The sequence below is a fragment of the Manis javanica genome, chromosome 5 (assembly GCF_040802235.1).
Source record: "Manis javanica isolate MJ-LG chromosome 5, MJ_LKY, whole genome shotgun sequence".
NCBI classification, from domain to species: domain Eukaryota; kingdom Metazoa; phylum Chordata; class Mammalia; order Pholidota; family Manidae; genus Manis; species Manis javanica.
In genome coordinates this window covers 140493098-140513875 of record NC_133160.1, presented here as the reverse complement: position 1 = coordinate 140513875, position 20778 = coordinate 140493098, and the positions used below count along the sequence as shown (strand labels likewise).

Genomic DNA, 20778 nt, shown 5'->3' with positions numbered 1-20778 from the left:
GTATTTTGGCTACTACTACCATTTTATAAAAAACATGTTTCAATTTATAATTCAACCTCACTCAGGAGTAGCATGTGACATGAGAAGGGCCCACCTTGAACCCATATAAAGTTTTCCCAGAGACAAATATCTATAACATAAGCATGTGAGAGAAAATTATATTTAAACTCTTGGGTATTTTCAGTGACATTATTACAAGAAAGCTAGAAAACTGCTGGCTTTTTAAAAGGAAGAGCAAAAAATTTATATGAGGCTATTTTGTGATGTTAGACATTATATTCTAGCAATGTTACAAGGGAGAAGTTTTTATTTACTTTGTTTACAAATAACCATAAGCATTTTCAGAAAGAATACCATCAAAATTTCTAGGTGATCTAGTACTTAAGTAATTTTATATTAACTTCAGCCATGTTCTCATCAGCTTTTGGGGTCCCACTGTCCTCCTATGCCTTTTGCTAGAACTATCAAATCATAAAGGAGAGGGTTGGGAGGGTTAAGTTGGACCAGCCCTTACAAAACAGATCTGTTTTTACAGCTCAAAGAATGAACAAAGTTTGAGTATGTCATAAATTTTAAGGGATGGTGTTATCTGGAAGCATAAATAAAAGGTTCAAATCTATAACCAAGGCAACCAAGTTAATCCTACGAAGCATACAGTTCTCTCCAGGAGTTAATATATCAGGTAGGCAGTCATTTGGACACAAAAGGGTCATGAAATAGTTAAGAATTCCTAGAAAGACCAAAGCTGTGGGAAAATAGGCTCCTGAAAGTGGGAGGTAGTACCCTTGAGGATAAATAAGAGCACAGACCTCAGGGTCAGAGACAAGGCTCACGCTACTTAATAGCTGAGTGATGGGGGACACCAGACCTTCAGTTTCCTTGTCGGAAAAGTGGGAATAGTAAGAGGACTTAGTTGTTGTGAGGAATAAAATGAGAAAGGCCTGCAGAGAGGTTAGCATAGTACATAACAATAATGCCAGCAACCCTCACCCCTTTTTATTCAAGGGACAGAGCACCGCACTAGGCTGCCTGTTAAGGCCCAAATGTATCACCCTATTTGGTCTGAGCAATATAAATGGTCTTGTTGAGGAGACACACAGAAAGTAAACAGACTAACAAGAAGGAATAAAGAAGTTGGGTCTAGAACAGTTTAATTAAGAAAACAAAACAAAACAAAAACACACATTCCTCAGGTTTAAGAGGAAGGGCTGTGTTTCTTTTTTAAAGAAAAGAAAATGTATTAGTGTCTATTTAAACCTTCTAATATTTCTGTTTTCTTTGGATTAAAAAAGCCTAACAGTAAGTCCAAACTCCCTGACATAACAGATATTACCTAAACACCCCATTTCTTTGCTGTAAAACCGGGATAATAATAGTATCTACACCTCATTGAGCATTTAACCTAATGTCTGGCATACTGTAAGAGCACAATGTAATTATTACCCTTACAGCATCCTCTTTCCCCATACACCATGGTCTCTGACCACCACAGAGGTACCCATTATATCTTCTCTAGGCCTTTTAGAAAGCATGGAGTTATTCTTTTGGCCACACAGACACAATCTACAAGCAAGGTGATATCGCAGGCATCAAGGGCATGGACAATATTCAACAAGGAATGCCTCCCAGGTTGTTACCCTGGCATAACCCGAAGAGTCTGCAATGTCACCCAGCCACCATTAACGGGGCACTTTCTTCCTGCCAGGCACTGTGCTAGGAAGGGGGAAACCAAGACTTACAAGGTTCCACCTGGCAAGTGCTTTCAGCCTTCTGGAAGAAACATACACAATAAAGTGATAGAAACTGACTAGGGTGTGAGTAAGGGGAGGTACAAAGGAGTAAGTGGTCTTGCCACCTCAGGTTGGAGCGGCTCTGAAGGTAAAAGAAGGTGGATTACCATCTGGGGAGTCTGAGCAAACCAAGAATGAGAGAAGAGGCAGTAAAGAGGGAGGAGGGGTCAGGCAGGGAATCCTGCACCGCATGCTCCAAGAATGTGGACTTGACCCTGGGGCAGAGAAGATCAAGCACTTAAACAGCAGCATGAAAACAAATCTGAGGCTGGGGGGTGGGAGTGGGGGAGAGGGGTTGGGGGTGGGGGGGGAGAGAGAGAGAGAGAGAGAGAGAGAGGAGAGAGAGGAGAGAGGAGAGAGAGGAGAGAGAGGAGGGAAAGGAGAGAGAGGAGGGAGAGGAGGGAGAGGAGAGAGAGGAGAGAGAGGAGAGAGAGGAGAGAGAGAAGAGAGAGGAGAGAGAGGAGAGAGAGGAGAGAGAGGAGAGGAGAGGAGAGGAGAGAGATATTCCTTTATGTGGTGAGTAGAAACAGCATCTTTCTTCCAGCATATTCTCCAAGAAGGTGATGATTCTGATGCAAAGGCACTAAAGAACTATGCAAATTGGGCAGTTAAAACACCAGGGGTCATCAGGGAAAGAGCACAATAAGGCAGACAAAGAGTTTTCTCTCACCAAAGAGGCAAGTGGCCCCATCTTAGGCAGGTGCTAAAGCCTGACCCTGCCATTTACCAAACAGAGACAAAAGCACGGAACCCAGCCGAAGGCCAGCGCAGTCAGGACAGCAGGGAGAGGAGAAGGTGGGCAAAGGAGGCTCAGGGATGGGTAAAGTCTGTCTCTTGCCGCCTCAGTGCCAGCCCAGCCCACACATCTCTGCCCAGGGCATGAGGCTCGGGTCTTCACCAGCCACCTGGATTCAGAGGTAAGGACTGAAAAGAGCCAGGTGCACTGAGCAACCACGAGGACCCCAGAGGCTGTGGTTGTATCAGTTTCCGGAGAATGGCAGGTGGGCAGAGAGTGACCTTTAAGGAGCCTCACTATGAACAAAGCAGAGAGTGAGAGAAGGGCAGCTGGAGGATGATCTGGCATTCGGGAGAGGAATATTTTTTTAAGGAGGAGACTCTTAGCCATTTTGTATTGTTTGCAGGCTGCAAAAGCAGAGGCCAGTAGAGGGGGAAAGAGGAAACAAAAGAGGGACAAACCAGTGAGGCAGAATCCAAGTGGGAAGAGAAGAGGGACCACAGCAGATGTGGAGGAGTGAGTCTTGCCCATGACAAAGGACACCACTTCACACAGAAGGGAAAGGGAGCAGGGATGGGGACAGGCACATGCTGCTGCAGTGACACAAAGCCAAAGAAAAGCAAAAGTGACAGTCTCCATTTTCTCTATGAAGTCTCCCCATGACGGGAAGCAGTCTAGGTACACATGAGGAGAGGGACAAAGTTTATAAACAGTCACAAGGGAGAAACACAAGAGCTGGTGACTCCTAAAAAATTTTCTGAAGTTTGATAGCATAGAAAATAGACACACAGATTGGTGGAATAGGGAGCCTGGAAATAACCCCCCACGTGTGTGGTCAATTAACTTACAACAAAGGACTCAGGACATACCCTGGGGAAAGGACAGTCTCTGCAATAAATGATGCTGGGAAACTTGAGAGGTACATGGAAAAGAATGCAACTGCATCACTGTCTTATACCACACACAAAAATTAACTCAAAATGGGTTAAAGATGTTAAGACCTGAAACTATAAACCTCCTAGAAGAAAACACAAGTGATAAACTCCTTGACATGGATCTTGGCAATGAATTTTTGGATTTGGCAACAAAAGCAAAAATAAACAAGTGGGACTATATGAAACTAAAAAGCTTTTGCACAGCAAAGGAAACCTTCAACAAAATGAAAAGGCAACCTATGGAAAAGAAGAAAAAAATATATATAGTGAGAGAGGGTGACAGGATTAAGGTGTCAGGTGTGGGGAAGTGAACAGGAGAGGAATGCATTCTGGGCTCTGACCTGAAAAGAGCAGGTAATGGAGATGGGAGGGGGTTGAAGAGTCTGGAGAAAAGGAAAAGACCAAGGGTTCAGAGGTCTCTGAAAGGTCAGGGAACAGGTATGAGAGCAAGAAGGAAATGTTCTCAACCCTACTGCATGCGTCTCTTGGGGAACTTTTAAAATGCACAGAAGCCTAGGCCCCAGCCCTAAAGGCACCCTGAAAGATTATGATTTAATTAGTCTGGGACTGGGTCCAGTCAGGATAGGAGATATTCTTTGGGTGATTCTAATGTGTGGCCAAGACTGAAAACCACTGGAATAAGGAAGTGAGAGATTTGGAAGAATAAGATGATAAGTATATCTGAGTGAATGATTTCAGAGGCACCTGGAATGCTCTGATGACACAGGTCATGTCCCTTCCCTTGTGCACATTCTCAGCATCCTTCTCTCCCGTCTGGCAGATTCCTACTTCTTCCTGATTTAGGGTACCTGTCATATTCTCTTGCCTCTCCAGGCAGACTCCAGGGTTCCTTCTTCCCCAACCTTCATAAACATCTCTCTATGACAGCCTCATTCATATTATTATTTTTAACCTGCTTGAGTTTCCTCCCAAATTATGATCCTAACCCACTCAGCAGCCTAGCACACATAAGGTGTTCAGTAAATGTTTCTAGAATAAATCACTGACTAAAATGAAAAAGACAAGTATTTCATTCACATCTCAAGAAATATTTACATCAAAAGTTTAGGTAGAACTTTTTTGAAATTAAGAATTTCAATCTCATTAAAGATTGAAAGCAAACCACCATGATTGATCAAATTGGTTAAGTCAACAATAAATAATTTTTTCCTTTCTTTGAAAATGCTATTGATATCAGAAAGGGAAAGGGTGATCTAGGGTCAACTATCTCAGTTTTTATCCCATGTAGCATCTAAGCAAGATCGAAAATAAATTCCTTCAATATATTGTGTAAACCAATTTATTTTACTACTCGGTGTCAGTTCAAGAAAAGATTCTTGCTCAATTCTACCCATCACTCCCTAAAGAAGAAAAAACTATTTGGAGTCACAGGTCATTTGTGACCAAAGCAGACAGGTGTACTTCTCTGGCAAATGTGATTTCTCATCAGCTGTAATCCTATCAGCTCAGCGATTCCCTGCTTTGATCTGAACAGCCCTGGAGGCCCAGCAAACGCTTAGGTGCACACGGCACGTTTGCTCCAGTCGCTGCTGACCCCCAGCCCCCAACTCCAGGCCTTCTTCTGGTCCTTGCTTCCTCATTTTTTACCTCATATTTACCACCTGCATCATTACAACAATGAACAGAGGAGAATTAAGGAGAATAGGAAACAGAAACAAAACAATAATATAAATGTAAAAAATTATGGAGAAAAGGGAATGCTCTATGGATAAAAAAATGAGTATCTTCCTCTGCTGCCTCCCTCCATCCTTTGATTTCTCTCATCTGCACATAAGGCATATTTTAGCCTACTTTCTCCAACACTGAAGCTAGACTGAGATGCCAAACTTGGTGCATTTAAGCCAGTCCATTTACCTTTGCCTCATGTGATTTCACTCTGGATCCCGGATCAAAGGCCCCTTGGTTTACTGCTCCCTATAAACTGGGGGGAGGAGGAGTTAAATCCATGGGCACACGGGCTGGACCCTAAGTAAGAATTTGTGGCACTGCCACCATTGCAGTTTCCGAAGCTAGAAATCCTGGAATAGCCCTTCAGGAGTTTCTCATACTACCACATTCTGTCAGTTTTACTTGAAAATGTTTCTCCAATAAATCGAGTTCCCCCTTCCCACCTCTTCCACGCCTGCCGTCAGGTCCTCATCACTTACAAGTTTCCTTCTAGATCACCCAAGCACAATGCTCTCTCAAACTCCACTGTAGACTGACACATTTTGCCCTTTTTCATTCTAAAAACAAACTGATCATGTAGCTCTCTTGCTTAAGAACATTGACTGGCTTGCTGTTGTCCAAATTCAGCTCAGGACACAAGGCACTTCAAATTCTCCTCAGTTAACCTCAGTCCACCCTATCAGTCACATCTCCTGTCACTGGGCGTCTTGTCCATACTACAGCCCTTCCCCGAGGATGCCAAGCCCTTTGCAGCTCTTTGCCTCTCTATAAAGTTTGTTTCCTCTGCCCAGGAATGTCCTTTCCGCTCATCTCTCCTACGCCACCCTACTTTCTGCTGACAGCTCCTATAAATCCTTCAAAACCCAGCTCCTCTAGGCCTTCTCTGATTCCTGTACACAGTGAGATTGCCTCTCCTCTAGGCAAACTATGCAACATGCTACCCATCTCAGCCCTTCTGTACTAAACTATAAATCCCAAAGGAGACATCCATCTCCCTTCTAAACTGCAAGCTCCTTGAGGGTAGTGACTGTTCTGTTCATTTTTAGGAAGAGTCGTCTTTGTTGTATTTTCAAAAAAATGTTCTGTTCATTTTTTATGAGTTGTATTAAAATATAATTTCCATAAATATAAAAATATAATTCATATAAAATATCATAAAGTTCACTGTTTAAAGTACAACCCAGTGGTGCTTAGCATATTCAAAGGAACACACCCATCACTATAATCTAAATGCAGAACATATTTACTACCCAAAAAGAAATTAGCAGTCACAATTTTTCTTGAGGAATCAGCCTTTCTGTATGCTCACTCATTCACTCAACAGTTATTTTTTTGTGTACTGCTATGCAACAAATACGGTTCTAACTGAGGATACAGCAATGAACAAACCTGACGGAATAAAAATACTACTCTCACAAAGCTTATGTTACAGAGGCCAGCCCATGTGTTTTAGGCCCAGATGATTCTACCCCTTACTTCATGGGACACAAGGCTCAGACCCCACCAGAGTAGGATGTAACTGTAGCACAACTATCCTAAGCCAGTCACAACTCTGACCCGCACAGAGTCAATCCTAAGACTTTTGCCAGAATGATCAGAAGAGGGGTGCTCTCTTCTCTCATTTACTTGAACTAGAGCTTTAAGGGACCACCGACAGTAAAGAGACAACTTGAGTAAGCATGAACCTAACAAGCGACTGAGCCATTAGAGGGAGAGAAAGGAGTGAACTCCAAGGACACTGCTGGGGCCCTCGAAGCAAGAAATGCCTGAGTCGTGAGAGCCCAGGCTTCTTGAGTACTGAAGCCAATAGCTTTTTTTTTCTTTTTTTTTTGCTTAAACCACTTTAAACTTACTTTCTCCTTTTAGAAACGTTTAGTTAATACACAGAGCACCTTTTATGAGGCCTGAACAAAATGAGGTAAGCCAGGGTCACTTCAATTCCACCACTAACAAAGCTTTCCTCCATGTCAGAGTCACAAAGGTCCCGGTGCTCAGACGTAACCCCATAACTCAGATGACATCCTGATACAAACCCATGCCGCAAGCCTGCAGTTAAGCCCGCCCTCGCTGCCTCTCTTTTTTCAGACCTCCAACCTTCTGTCAAAGGGAAAGCTTGTCAGTAATGACAGGGCACTCCTCTCTGTGATGACCTGCTGCTCGCCCTCTGCCCCACTAACAGGCTTCAAAAATTGGGAATTGACAAAATGGGCCAGGGAAGGCCAATGTTCGTCCCACTGTTGAAAGAAACTTCACATTTTCTCCAGTTTTATTTTTCTTCTACACAATTCTATTTTCACTGAGGAGTTAACAGCAAAATTTCTACCCTGAGGAATGTTGTCTTTTGAATAAGACCTCAAAGTTTAAGGAAATGAAATAAACCCTGATTCTTTTTTTCTCTTTTAGGAAGGAGAGGCAAAATGAAGCCAGTTTCCTGAAATTACTCATGAAAGTAAACTCTCAATGTGACAAAAATGATAAGAACTTCTCTCTGAATAAAAGAGGCAAAGGTTATTAGGAGGCAACTTCAGTCCCTGAGTCAGAGAGATCACAGGATTAGAACCCTGGAAATTTCTAGAGCTGGGAGAGCAACTTCACACAGTGGATTCACAGGGCACTTCCCCAGGCTCAAAGACAAAAGGGTGATTTCAACAGCTGAAGTGTGACCTAAGGATTTCCCGTTCCCATTCACCTTAACTGCCTGAGGGTTCATTCTGTCCAACATCCCAAGTGGAGCTGAAACATGCCTGGTATTTTTCTTTAAGGAACTTGGAATTGGCAATGAGATGAAAGGTTATTCAACAAACTCACAATGGCGCGAGTAAGCAGAATGCCTTAAAAGAAGGCATTAAGGATGAGGAGAGAGGTTCAGAGGAGGCTTCCCACAAAAAGAACAGGGGAGCTGAATCCGGAACAGAGTATTCAGTGGACAAGGACAAGAAAGGCACTCCAGATGGGGAAAATCTGGCATGCAGATGCGGAGATCAGTTATTTAGGAAACACCAATCAGAACTTATATACTCAAAATAAGAATGAAGATTTTCTAAGTAGTCACCTTGAGATACTATATGCTTTGGGGTATTTTCTCTGCTCAATTTTAAGCTGTTTCCATCATTTAGAAGAGCCTGAACATCTCCTGGAGATGAATGGATTTCATAAATATAGCTCTAGACATTTATGGTCACATCTGATGAATACGGTCAACGATCGAGACAGAAAACACTAGTTTGAGTGAAAAAAAGTGGGTGAACTCTAGGTAATGACATGGATTTTCTTGAGTAACTGACAAGTGGGTCCTCAAGTGAATTCCAAAAGGGAAAAAGTATTAAACAATGACAGAATCCTTGAAATGGGGTAATTACTTGACTACATCACAGGGTAAGACCTACTTGGAGGGGACTCCTGGGTTGAATCCTGAAGACTCAACAGGAATTTTTCAGGCAGATATGGTATATAGAGTTTGGTATGTTTGTGTTTAAAAGGCTCCCTGTATTCACAGCTCCTGAGAGTTGGAGAACAGGATTGAAAATATACCTTATCCCGGTTATTGGTCCAGACTCTCCCTCACTAGCTGCCACTTGAACTTCCAAGTAAAAAAGCAACTAGAATATGATACTCTGCTGAAAAAAGAATACCACTTTCCTTGTAAAATGTGCTACACTTACAGCAATGCCTGGTGGTAGTTGCTGTTACTAAAAAACCATGCTAGATAAGAGTTTCATTATCTCTTATGTTATCTAAACATATAAATATGAATACCAATAGAAAGGATGAATACATGAGCATAATAAAATATGGTGACAAAAAGAAATTTCTTGAAGTTATTTGATTAGCTCATTTAGAGAAAAACACATCACTTTGCATATTTGCCGGCTTTGCTTTTATAAAGTTTCCATACTGAGTCTATCTTGTAATATAATGGAAGATTTTAAGTGCTAAGAAGTCCTAAAAGGAATTATTCTCAACATTTAAAATGTATTTTTTAAAAGGACACATGTATTTGCCTTGATTTCCCAAAATGAATATACCTGTTCAAATACATATTTACAAAGAAAATCTACTCTCTGATGCAAATTATCACAGTATGATTAGATGCCCTCTAAGAATCTCCTCAAAGTTTCTAGTTTTCCTGTGTGAATTTAGTTTTGCCACATTGTTTGTTTTTGGCTGTTTTAAATGAAAAGGATATTTTCTGTCATTCAGATACCTCTACTACACTTAGTGTTTATGTTTTATTTTAGTTATCTGTTGAAATGTAACATGCAGTGTTATATAATGGAGAAAAAGTCTTGGATATATTTAATGAGTTTAATTTTAGAATATAGAGACATTAATGTCTATTTGTCCATGGTTTAAATCTACTTATTTAAAAACTGAAAATGTGCTGAGTGCTGTGTGTTCTAACAAATAGGGATTCTACCCAGATCTACCTGCTACTTACAGTCCCACACTATGTTTAACTCAAAATGTTATATATATATAACAATTGCTTTTCCCTTATTAAATTACTGTGAGGCTAAGAATTAAATCCCATACCACGTTGTGTGCAGACCAGCATCCATCATGACAAAAAAAAGGACATACAGTAAAGTTAAGGTGGTTTTCTTAAGTTCCAAAATCAATCAGCACTAAATCCAGAGAGAATACTGAATTGTGGAGCTCTATTCCAGACAAACCCCATAATGGCTAAGCTGCTGTTTATGGGGACTCACCACCAGCACCCTCTTTTTCATATTTAACAGTTCTCAGACTATAATGTGCAATGCTAGACAGCAAAATTTGACAGTTTTAATTTCCTGTTATAGTCTACTAATATTTTCAATATATTAATAGAATCATGCAATTACATGAATACGGTTAAATCCAATGGATTCTTCTGTCTTATTTTAAAGATCTACTCTTCTATTACATTAGTGAAGAGTAATGAAAAGCAAAAACATGTTACTTCAGCAAATCCTAAATTTAACATCAAAACAATTACCACACACATTCTTTACAGTTTTAATACTCAATTGCTCTACATTGAAACATATGAAAGTATTTCTGACCTGGAAGTACTTCTGACATGGATCACTGGACGTCAGCAGTGGTGCAGGAAATAGGTTATAATTTGAAATCTGAAAAGAGGGATTATTTGAGAAATTAAAACCCCAAATAACAATACTAAAAAAAAAAAAAAAAAAGCATAGCATTGAAAATTCTTCCAAAAGCTGTTGAAAATGTTAAACAAATTTAGGCAGATAATGACCAAATTTGTGTTTTTTCAAAGTTGGCTAAAACACTTTTGTCTGAAATTCAAATTCCTGCTTAAACAATTCCCACAGACGCTTCTTGAGACTTTTTTTTCTATGTCCTCTTGAATTATCTATTTACCTCAAATTTTCAATGCTTTTTCTCATTAAAAATACACAATTCAGAAACCAACAAGGAAAAATCTGACACATTATAAAAATGTAAGCCTTCTATTTAGGAAAAAAATGGCTATAAACATGGTAAAGACAAAAAACAAACTGAAAAAAGAAATTAACATAGATAACACGAAAGGGTTAATTGCCTTTATATAGAAAGAACTCCTTGAAATTATTAAGGAAAATATGAACAGGCTTATAGGAAAATGAGCAAGAGGAAACGAAAAACTCCCAAACCAAACGCAAATGTCCAATAAACATAAAAACAACCTCATTCAAAACTAAGGAATATGCAAATTTAAATAACAATGACTTGCTGTTTTTCCTGTATCAGACTGCAAAGATTAGCAGGCTTGATAACACATAATCTAAGGCAAGAACACTGCAAATAGGAATTTTCAAACCTTGCTGGAGGGAGAAAAATTGGCAAAACCCTTTGGAGGGCCATTTCAAAACACCTGAGCAAATTGAAAATGCATGGACTCCACTGTTCAACCATTCCATTTCTAATAATTTATTTTACAGATAAATTTACATGGACTCTATTATTTTTAAAGCAAAGATCAGTAACAACCTAACTGTTCTTCAGTGGACAGCTGGTTCATTAAATTTGGGTGCATCCATACACATTAGAAAAAAAGCAGATTACATGAACTGATACAAAAAGAGATTTGAGCCCTAGTACTAAGAGGTGAATAATATGCATAGCACAAGACTGAACTTGAGCAAAAATCCTAAAACCACATATATGTGTGTAAAGACATGCATGTAATCACGTGCACATGGAATAATAAAGAACTAGATGCATGGAAAACTAGCCAGTTTACCAAATTAGATCCATAATAAGGAAAACTGAAAACAGACCTTGTTTTCAATGAGCTATCAAGAATGTCACTTAGAATAATAATCTATTATATGAATTCAAATGCAGATACCGCATGATTCCACTTATATAAAGTACAAAAACAGGAAAAACTTATCTATGTCAGGATAGTGGTTTACCCTGGAGGGCAGGAAAGGGGGAGAAGCAAGAACGCAGCCTCTGGGATGTTGTGATGGACGCGTACTATTTCTTGATCTGGATGTGAAAATGCATCAGGCTGTACCCTATAATGCACATTTCTGCATGCTTATTTTGCTTCCATGAAGTTTTTTAATAAAACATTAAATGCTAGCAGTTTCCTAAAGCATTATTCAAATTGAGAAACTTTGGATTTACAAAGATTCGATTGTAATCTAACCTTTCCAAACTAGTAACCTTTAATATGCATTACTTCCAACTTTGTGATTCAGATAATGACCTGACAACCTGGTCTACTCGCCCACAATACAATTTTAATTATATTTTCACATATTGTGGGTAAGGCTCATTACTCTGCTATAATTAAAAGGGTGGGCTTATTTCAAACCATCTTGAAACAGCAAGAGATGCTTTCTCTATGCACTTTTGCTTTTGCTCTCTACCTTTCTCAGTCCCTTAAAAGTATTTCACAATGCAGTTTTCCAATTTTTAGTGTTTATTTTTAGTATATATTAAGTTATAAGCAAAGACAGATGTGAGGCGATATCTATTTCCAGAAAATGAATATAAGTAGAAAGCAAGCTAAGAAAAAGCATACATACAAAACGAGTATCTTGAAAAGACCAAACAAAAACTAAGAAACTGCATACTTTTTAGAGTGTATACTTCTTAAAATATTCCTTCTTCCTCAACACAAAACAAACTCCAACTTCTGTCAAGTTAAGAATTGGACACTTTGCTAATCACTTCATATTTTAAATGGCCCTGTACTATTGTTATCTAGCCAATTTTGCACACATACCATGCATTATGCTAGGAGCAAGGGATACTTAAGTGAATAAAACCCAGTTCTCTCTCTAGTAGAAATTAGAGACTAGTTGGTGAGATGGATACTAACCACAAAATTACTCAAGACAGTGTGCAAGTATATATGTTCTGGAGCAAATAAGCAAGTTCTATGAGAAAACGTAATGGGTGAACATATGATAGACTGGAGAGTCAGTAAACACTTCCCTGAGAAAGTTAATGTAAGTTACAATTTGAGGATTAAAAACGATTCAGCTTGGTACAACATTTATTAAATATCTACTATCTGCAAGAAGGGGGCTTCATGCCTGGGGATATGCAGAGCTATTTTTCCCTAGGCACTTATAACTTGGATGAAGAAAAGTAATCTAGTAAAGCAGTTTCTGAGGACCTTGTGGCATGAACTAATTCTACATGAATAATAACCTGAGAAAATATAAAAGCTCTTAAGTATGGTTTTAAGATTAATCTATAGTTGTGTCCAAAATGGTAGCCACCAGGAGCAACATGGAGCCACTAACACTTGCAAGGTGACTAGTGCAACCAAGGCACTGAATTTTTAATTTCATTTAATTAAATTTAATTTAAACAAATTTATAAGCAGATATTTGACTCTTTTTAGGAAACACTTCAGTATGTTTGGAACTTCTTGGGTAGGTGGATGTACTTTTTCAAACCATAAATTTTATGAATCTATATAAAGTTTAATATTTCCAGTGAAAATCCTGCACTCAAGTTGAGAGGTATAGGTGTAAAACATACCATGAGCCTGAAGACTGAGCATGAAAAAAATATAAAATATTTCATTAAAAATTTTTAAATATTGATTACATGTGGAAATGATAACATTTTGGATACAGCCAGTTAAATAAAACTTATTAATATCAATTTCACCTATTACTTTTTTCTTTTTTTAATATGGGTACTAAAAAAAAGTAAATTACATATGTGGCTCTTTATAAATTCTTTTATATTATATTTCTATTGGAGAAGCACTGATCTAGGGAAGGCAGAGAGATTCCGCATCTTTACACTACTCAAAATATTATCTACCTTTCCCATAAAAGCAAAGCCAGGCAGAACTGCTACCTCAGCTGTAAAGCTAGAGAAGGTAAAGCCAGTGTTCAAAGCAGGTGCCTTAGTTCCCATTAAATCACACACTGAGTTCAAAGAAAGCCCTGACTCAGGGTAGGCCACCACAAGCTCCACATTAAGACAACAGTTGGCATTTTTAAAGCATAAAGCTATGTAACTTAAACAACTGAGCAACAACAGTTTCCCTTCCAGCGGCATTTTCCAGGGTCCCTTTAATGAAATCCATAATGTTTATACGCCCCTGATGATGCTATTGGAACTAAGTGTCCAACAGGACCACAGAGGAGTGCCCCAAGGAGAATAAAGGTCTTTCAGCCATTGACAATCTAATACCCATTGATCTAGACCCACTTACTCAAATCCTTCATCACTTTTCAAGAGCTACTTTCCTAAAACTAACCTAGTGCACTCCTACCAGATCCCACACTATCTTGCTGTAACAACTGTTTAACAATGTTCCCTTCACTATCATGAAGTGAAATGCATAGACATATAACTTACCCTGTCTTGCCAATGGGTTTCAGCTCCGGGCAAGTCTGCTATGGATTCAACGTTACCAAAGAAATTACAGTGGAACATTCTTGGGGTGAAAGGGTTATACACGACTTTATTTCCACAGTGGCAGGTCAATCACTAGAATCCTGTCCATTCAGAGCCAGTCTGCATGCAGCAAGCCATCTCTGCCTCTGGGCCCCTCTGCCTGCACAGCCACCCCACTCTCTGTCCTCAGCACTGCCACCACTCCAGCCTCTGCTCTGCTCTCCTGCAGCCTTGCAGCCGTGCCACCGTGTCACCCAGAGCACTGGGTGGAGCTCTTTATATAGAGTCAATAGCAATGCACTGCCCACCCGTGTGCAGTAAGCTAGCCAACCAGGGCCAGGTGAGAATCCTGGCCACAGGAACCTTCACTTTATCCACACTCCACCCCTCCAGGATTCTCGCCTCTCAATTCTATGTGCCCTCAATCTTCTGCAATGGTCCCTGTGTGAGAAATCTGGAGCATTGTAACCAAATTCCATAATAACATAATACAATACACAAACAAAAATTATGACAAATTATAACAACCCTCAAGCCTGAGGAGATCCATTGCCACCCAGTGGTCATCCTGGCTGTATTCAAACCAGTTCTACTCAAATGAGCTAACCAAAAGGACCATGGGTGGGCTTTACAATACCCACCTTCTCAGCCTCTCCAGCAGAAAGTCTTGCAGACACACAACCCTATCCTGTTACTTTACCTCTTCCTTCTGCTTCGTCCTCAGCAGCCAGAACCACAGCTCTGGCCCCAACTGCTGCCACAGCTCTAGGCATCCAATTTCTTTCCGTCTACTCCCACCTTTTCAAACCAACCCACATCTGGGTCCTTGTGACCCCCACGGGGCCCTTTAAATTTTTCCTTCAAGAAGCAGACCCTATTTCCTTTTGTGCTTGAGCCTGAGGATAGAAGCAGAGCGTGAGGGGCTCCACAGCCTGAGGAGGGGGCTGCACCTCTCCTGGAAGAACCCGCGGTTGCCGAGTCCTTCTGGCTCTGCACCAGCTCTCAACCAGGTGGGGTCTCAACCAGGTGGGGTCTCAACTGAGGAGGAGCCGATGCCTCCAGCACCAGCAGGGCCTCCACCCCCACCTGTTCTTCAAACCTCCAATCCCCCATTTCTGGGGCTGACGGCTCCACTACATCCCTCACCTGCCCCATGGCACCAGGCAGCCTGCGTGCTGCTGCTTCTCGTGCCGCCCCTTCTCGGGCCTCTTCCTTCACCGGCCCCACGGCACCTGGCAGCCTGCACTCCCACATTGCTCCTTCTCGGGCCACTCCTTCTTGGGCCACTGCTCCTTTTCATGCTGCCTCCTCTCGGGCCTTTACTATTTCCACAGCACTTCATAGTGACACCATTTCAGTCAGCAACAAATTTTCCTTCTCCTGGGGTGGACCCCAGTCCTCCACCCCTTCACAGTACCACACGTCCACAGGGGACACTCAAGTGTCTCCCCGTCCATAGGGACAGCCTGCTGAAACACTCCATGAGGGCAGCCTGTTCTTTTTCCTTGGTCACCAACGAACCCTGCCGATGTCACCAATTGTCTTGCCAATGGGTTTCAGCCCCAGGCAAGTTTGCTATGGATTCAATATGACCAAAGAAATGACAGTAGAATGTTCTTGGGGTGAAAGGGTTATACGGAACTTTATTTCCATGGTGGCCGGTCAATCACTAGAATCCCATCCTCTCAGTGCGAGTCTGCATGCAGCAAGCCAGTCTCTGCCTCTGGGCCTGTCTGCCCACACAGCTGTCCTCTGGGCCTCTGTCCTCGGCGCTGCCACCACTCCAGCCTCTGCTCTGCTCTCCCGCAGCCTTGCAGCCCTGCCACTGTGTCACACAGAGCGTTGGGCAGGGCTCTTTATGTAGAGTCAGTAATGACGCATTGCCCACACGTGTGTAGTGAGCTAGCCCACCAGGGCCAGGTGAGAATCCTGCCCACAGGAACCTTCACTTTATCCACACTCCACACACAAACTCCAGAGAAGGAAAAATAAAGGGAGAGATTCATTTCATCAAGCAAATCCTCAGGCCTGACTGCCAGCTGTCCCCCAGAATAGTCATCAGATGCTCGCATCTACGGGTCAGAATGACTGTGAGTGCAACAGCGATCAGTGCAGACTGACACAGGCTTGTCTTGTGTTGTCAGAGCAGACAGGATTTGTACTGCTGTCAATAACATTTCAAAATGCATAACAACTCTAAGAAAATTCCAAAAATTATTGAACACAATTACCTTCAATTAGGAGGAGTTTCCACTGCTGGAATATATAGTGTATCTTAATGCCATAAAAAATACTTTATGTTTAGAACTTTCAGCTCAGATAATTAGAAACATGGTGTTCACCTACATGAATATTGGTAGGGTACTTGCAGGGTAAGACATTCTCTGATATGGAGGGTGTGCTGGTACTGCAAGACATTTATCAGGCCTTGTCCCTGCCCAAAAAGTGGGCCCCCTTCCACACTCCCTAAGGGATGCTCTAGACACCTTTAATCCCCACCCACCCCCAACACTTTGAAAATTATAACCTCAGCCCAGAGTTCTTTCTCTTCTCAATGCATTCAACACTTAAGTCCTATATGATCTTGAACCAATACTTAATGTCTGAAGTATGTCTTATGCAACTGCAGACTGCAGTTACCATCAATCTGACAGTCACCATGAGGGTCCAAGGTTGCTTGTTTGCTCTCTTGCTTCACTTAGTACCTGGCAGATATTAAGCATTCAATAAATGCCAATTGCTATTATTATTGTTTTTATTTTTTCTTACACATATGACTTACTCTCTCAATGAGGTTGTAAACTTTCTGAAGAAAAGCAGTGTCTTGGAGATCTTTGCATGTCTACCCAAAGTACTCAATAAACTTTGGTGGTTTACATCTTTGTCTTCTCTCCCTGCCTTATCCTGCCCTCTGTAAAAATGCTCACAAATAATAGGTTGAGTCCAAGAATGGAGCTAAGAACTGCAAAAAAGAATAACAGCTTTCTTTTTGCCATTACTGAAGTAACTATCATAACCTGCCAAGCACTGTTATTACCCTTGCTTTTGAAAATCTACAGGGTTCTATACGTTTGTAAATACTTTTAAAGTAGACACTGCATTCCAGGATTAGACCTATCTCCAAATTCATATTGATTCAATCTCACTTTAAGGCTTTAACATTTTTCCCTGAAGGTTTAATCTCTATTTCCAGATCTACAAAATGGACCAGCTATTTCAGATACCCACAGTTCCTTCTAATACCAGTACTACACGACATTAATTGAGCACCTACCATGTGCCAGGGTTGTGCTCAGTGGGCATTTTATAAGGATTATTTCATTTATCACTTCCAACAACCCTATGAGAGAGGTACTATTACTATATCAATTTCACTGATAGGGAAACTGAGGCACAAATTAAGATTATGTAACATGTCCAAGGTCACAAGCAAAGCAAATGATGGAGCTGGTAACATGACTCACACACATTTGCCTCCTAACACTAGACTCATGACCGCTGTGCCGTATTTTTCAGGCCTCTTTCTCTTGAAGTTGACTCAAATCACCTGCATTAATTAATTTTACAAGCCAATTCTTGCCACAATATTATTCTCTTATAGATTTATGTCCAACATCCTGATATACAGTTAAACTAAAAAAAGGGGTGCTCTCAACCGCTGGCAAACAAAATTTGAGTACCCTTTTTCCTGACAGCTTAAGAGAGCAAAGTGGAGTACAATTAAGAACAAGTGTGTGAAATCTTCTTTCACTTGGGGTGGGTCCTAAAAATCAGAAAATGAAGCAAAACTTGACAACAAACTCACTTTGAAAATCCTTTAAGTTGTCTATACAGTACAATGCACACAGTTTCCATTAAACAACTAAAGTGTGTCTAATTTTATGATGCACACATAATGAAGAGTATTTAGTAAGTATACACATATGCAAATTTTTATTTCAGTATTTTGTATTTTCAAAGAGAGTAGAAGTATGGCATATAAAAATTTGATTTTTAAAAATATTCTTGATATAATGCTTTTCATACCTCAAAGGCACAATACCTGCAATTGAGAAGTAACAGCAATGCCTCATGTTTGTAAGATGTGCCAATTTAAAATATGCTGCTGGGCGAGCTTTGGAGGACAGACTGCATTAATGGCCCCAATCAATAACCTCTCTGTGTCCGAGCCCTCTGCTCTGTAACTCTGTTGTCCCTCCCCACAGACTCTGGCCTAGCTATGTGACTTGTTTTGTCAGTAGGAAGTTAGCAAATGGGATGACACAGACACTCATGAGAGCATGGCTCATTTCTAGCTCCTTGAAGAAGATATGATCTGCACTACTGACCACGAGAGCATGCTCAAGCTGGCCTGTTGGGAGAATGTTAGCCTTCAGTAGGACAGCTAAGTCCTCTTGGCCAGTCTTAGGCCAGTCTAAGGCAAGTCTAAGTCTAACTTAGATCAGTCTAAGGCAGCTGACCTCAAACATGTGTGAGGGCGCTATAAAGACCAGCACACTATGCCTGCCCCTGACTCTATGTGTAGGAGTGAACTCAGCAGAGATGGCAAGAATCACTCAGCCATCCTGTAGATACTAATGGCTATTGTTTAAGTCACTGAATCTTGGGGTGGTTCATTATGCAGCATTATAGTGGCAATAAACACATGATACACTAATGATATCCACAGCAACCAAAACGAGGTCATAGAAGAGCCACTGGGATTAAACCTGAATAGATCCAGAGGAGGTGTAATCCTAACATGAGAATACCATTGTGGGGAATGTTTTTTCTTGGAATTTATACCCTCCCTATGTTACACAGGGTTGTCTTGATCAATACAAGCTGCATCATAGGTCTTTACTATATTATTGTTCATTCACAATACGCAATCATTTATGCTTTGCACATCAGAATACTCTTTGATAGCAAGTTTTAGGAATCTGTCATAAGGACATATAAGCAGCATTATTTCTACTGGAACAAAATCAGAAACAAGTTAGATGTCCATCAATAGGAAACTGATTAAATAAAGTATCACATCTACACAATAGAATATTATGCATCATTTAAAAGTCATTTAAAGTATGTTTCTCTGTATTTAGTTACATAGAAAGACCTCTACTAAATATTATGGAATGAAAAAACAAGCTATAAAACAGTGTGGTGAGTACACTGACATTCCATCCTTTCAACTTTTCTGTATGTTTGAAGATTATCCTAATAAAAAGTTGGAATAAAGGCAGCACATATAGTGTCATCCTTTTATAAATGTTTAAAAATTCATAGTAAAATAAAACATAGATTTAAAAAATCACACAAACAAATACCTTATTCCTAATTATAGAGAAAACACTCTATAACTACCAGTCAGATCAAGAAACACACTTCTCTAGCTACCCTGGAAGGCCCTCCATGAACTTCTTCCTTTCCTTCAAAAGTAAACAAATCATCTTGAACTTACAGTAATCCCTTCTGTTTCTTTATGATTTTATTACCCAAGTATACAACCCCAGTCAATAGAGTTCATACTTACCTATTTTTCAAAATTTCATACCTCTTCTAAGGTACATTTAATCTATACCCCACCCCACCCCTCATCCTTTTCATTATCTTCCCATTTATTCATTAAAGAATCTGGGCCATTTGAGCTGTGGGTGTCTCCACCATCTGGAGTTTGCTGACTGTGGACTCAGGGTGCAGGTAAACATGTTCCTCCATCATATGCAGTTCCCTGCAAATTGGCAGCTGGACTCTGAGGCTTGAAGAAATTGAGATTCTGCCCATTTGGTGGCATGATCTTTCATCAGGAAGCACATATTTGGTTTTCACTGGTATCTAATGTCAGCCATTGTTGCTCAATGCCCGGGTCCATTAAAGCAATGGGAGTTGCAAAATGATGATATTCTAATTCTCTTACTTCATTTTCATTTATTGGGTGGAAAATTTTGAATGTGCCTCCTATCACCTACTACCTGGTTATCCAGTGATCAGCTCATATCAGAAAGGCAGGGTAAATACTTGTTTTCCTGACTACTTTCAAGAGTTGGTTTTCCACTAACCTCAGGTAGTAACCAATAATTTTTTTTTCATATCATCAAACTTTATAGATTTAAACATATACGGAATTCTTACTTTGAAGCTCAAACTGTCCCATTTTTGGCTAGCAGGAACCTCTTTAAGTTGGCTCCTGAGTTATTTTCATATGCCCTAATAATCTCTGATAGCTTCCTTGCTAGCTATTATCTTGAGATGTTCCAGGCTCATCTTTTCTCCTCACTTTTATTTTTGTTGTTTAAAGCTCATCACTCTTTTCTTTTTTATTATTATTATTAACATATCATTGATATACAATCTTATGAAGGTTTCACATGAGCAAAGTTGTGGTTATAACATTCACCCATATTATCAAGTCCCCCCGCCCCCACCCCATTGCAGTCACTATCCATCAATGTAGTAAGAGGTAAAGTTCACTCTGCAGGAGTTTTCTCAGGAAAGCTCTTAGGAACAGTATTTCCTCCCCTGGCTTTCTTGCATGTTAATAACAGTGGGTGTTCTTTATACTTGAAAGTCAATTTTACTAGACTTATATAGGCTCACATTTTTTTTCTTTGAGTATCTTAAATATGTTATTCCATTTTTTTCTGGCATAAAGTGTTTCTGTCAAAAAATCTGAGAATAATTGAGTTCTCTTATTGCTGTTTATCTCTTTTTTGTCTAGATGTTCAAATGAATTTTCTTCTTTTTTAATCCAGTAATTTTAGTAGAATGTTTTCGCATT

The 20778-nt window shown here is 40.2% G+C and overlaps 1 protein-coding gene across 7 annotated transcripts in view; it reads right to left on the bottom strand.

The window, feature by feature from the left end:
* The window catches only part of APBB2 (amyloid beta precursor protein binding family B member 2), a 381148-nt gene that overhangs the window by 186135 nt on the left and 174235 nt on the right, over positions 1-20778 (bottom strand). For all 7 annotated transcript variants that reach the window (XM_073237712.1, XM_073237714.1, XM_073237708.1 and 4 more), the window contains one exon: positions 10196-10264. In XM_073237712.1, the coding sequence (XP_073093813.1) occupies positions 10196-10214 (19 nt within the window). In that variant the 5' untranslated portion in view covers positions 10215-10264. The remainder of the gene's footprint in view (positions 1-10195; positions 10265-20778) is intronic.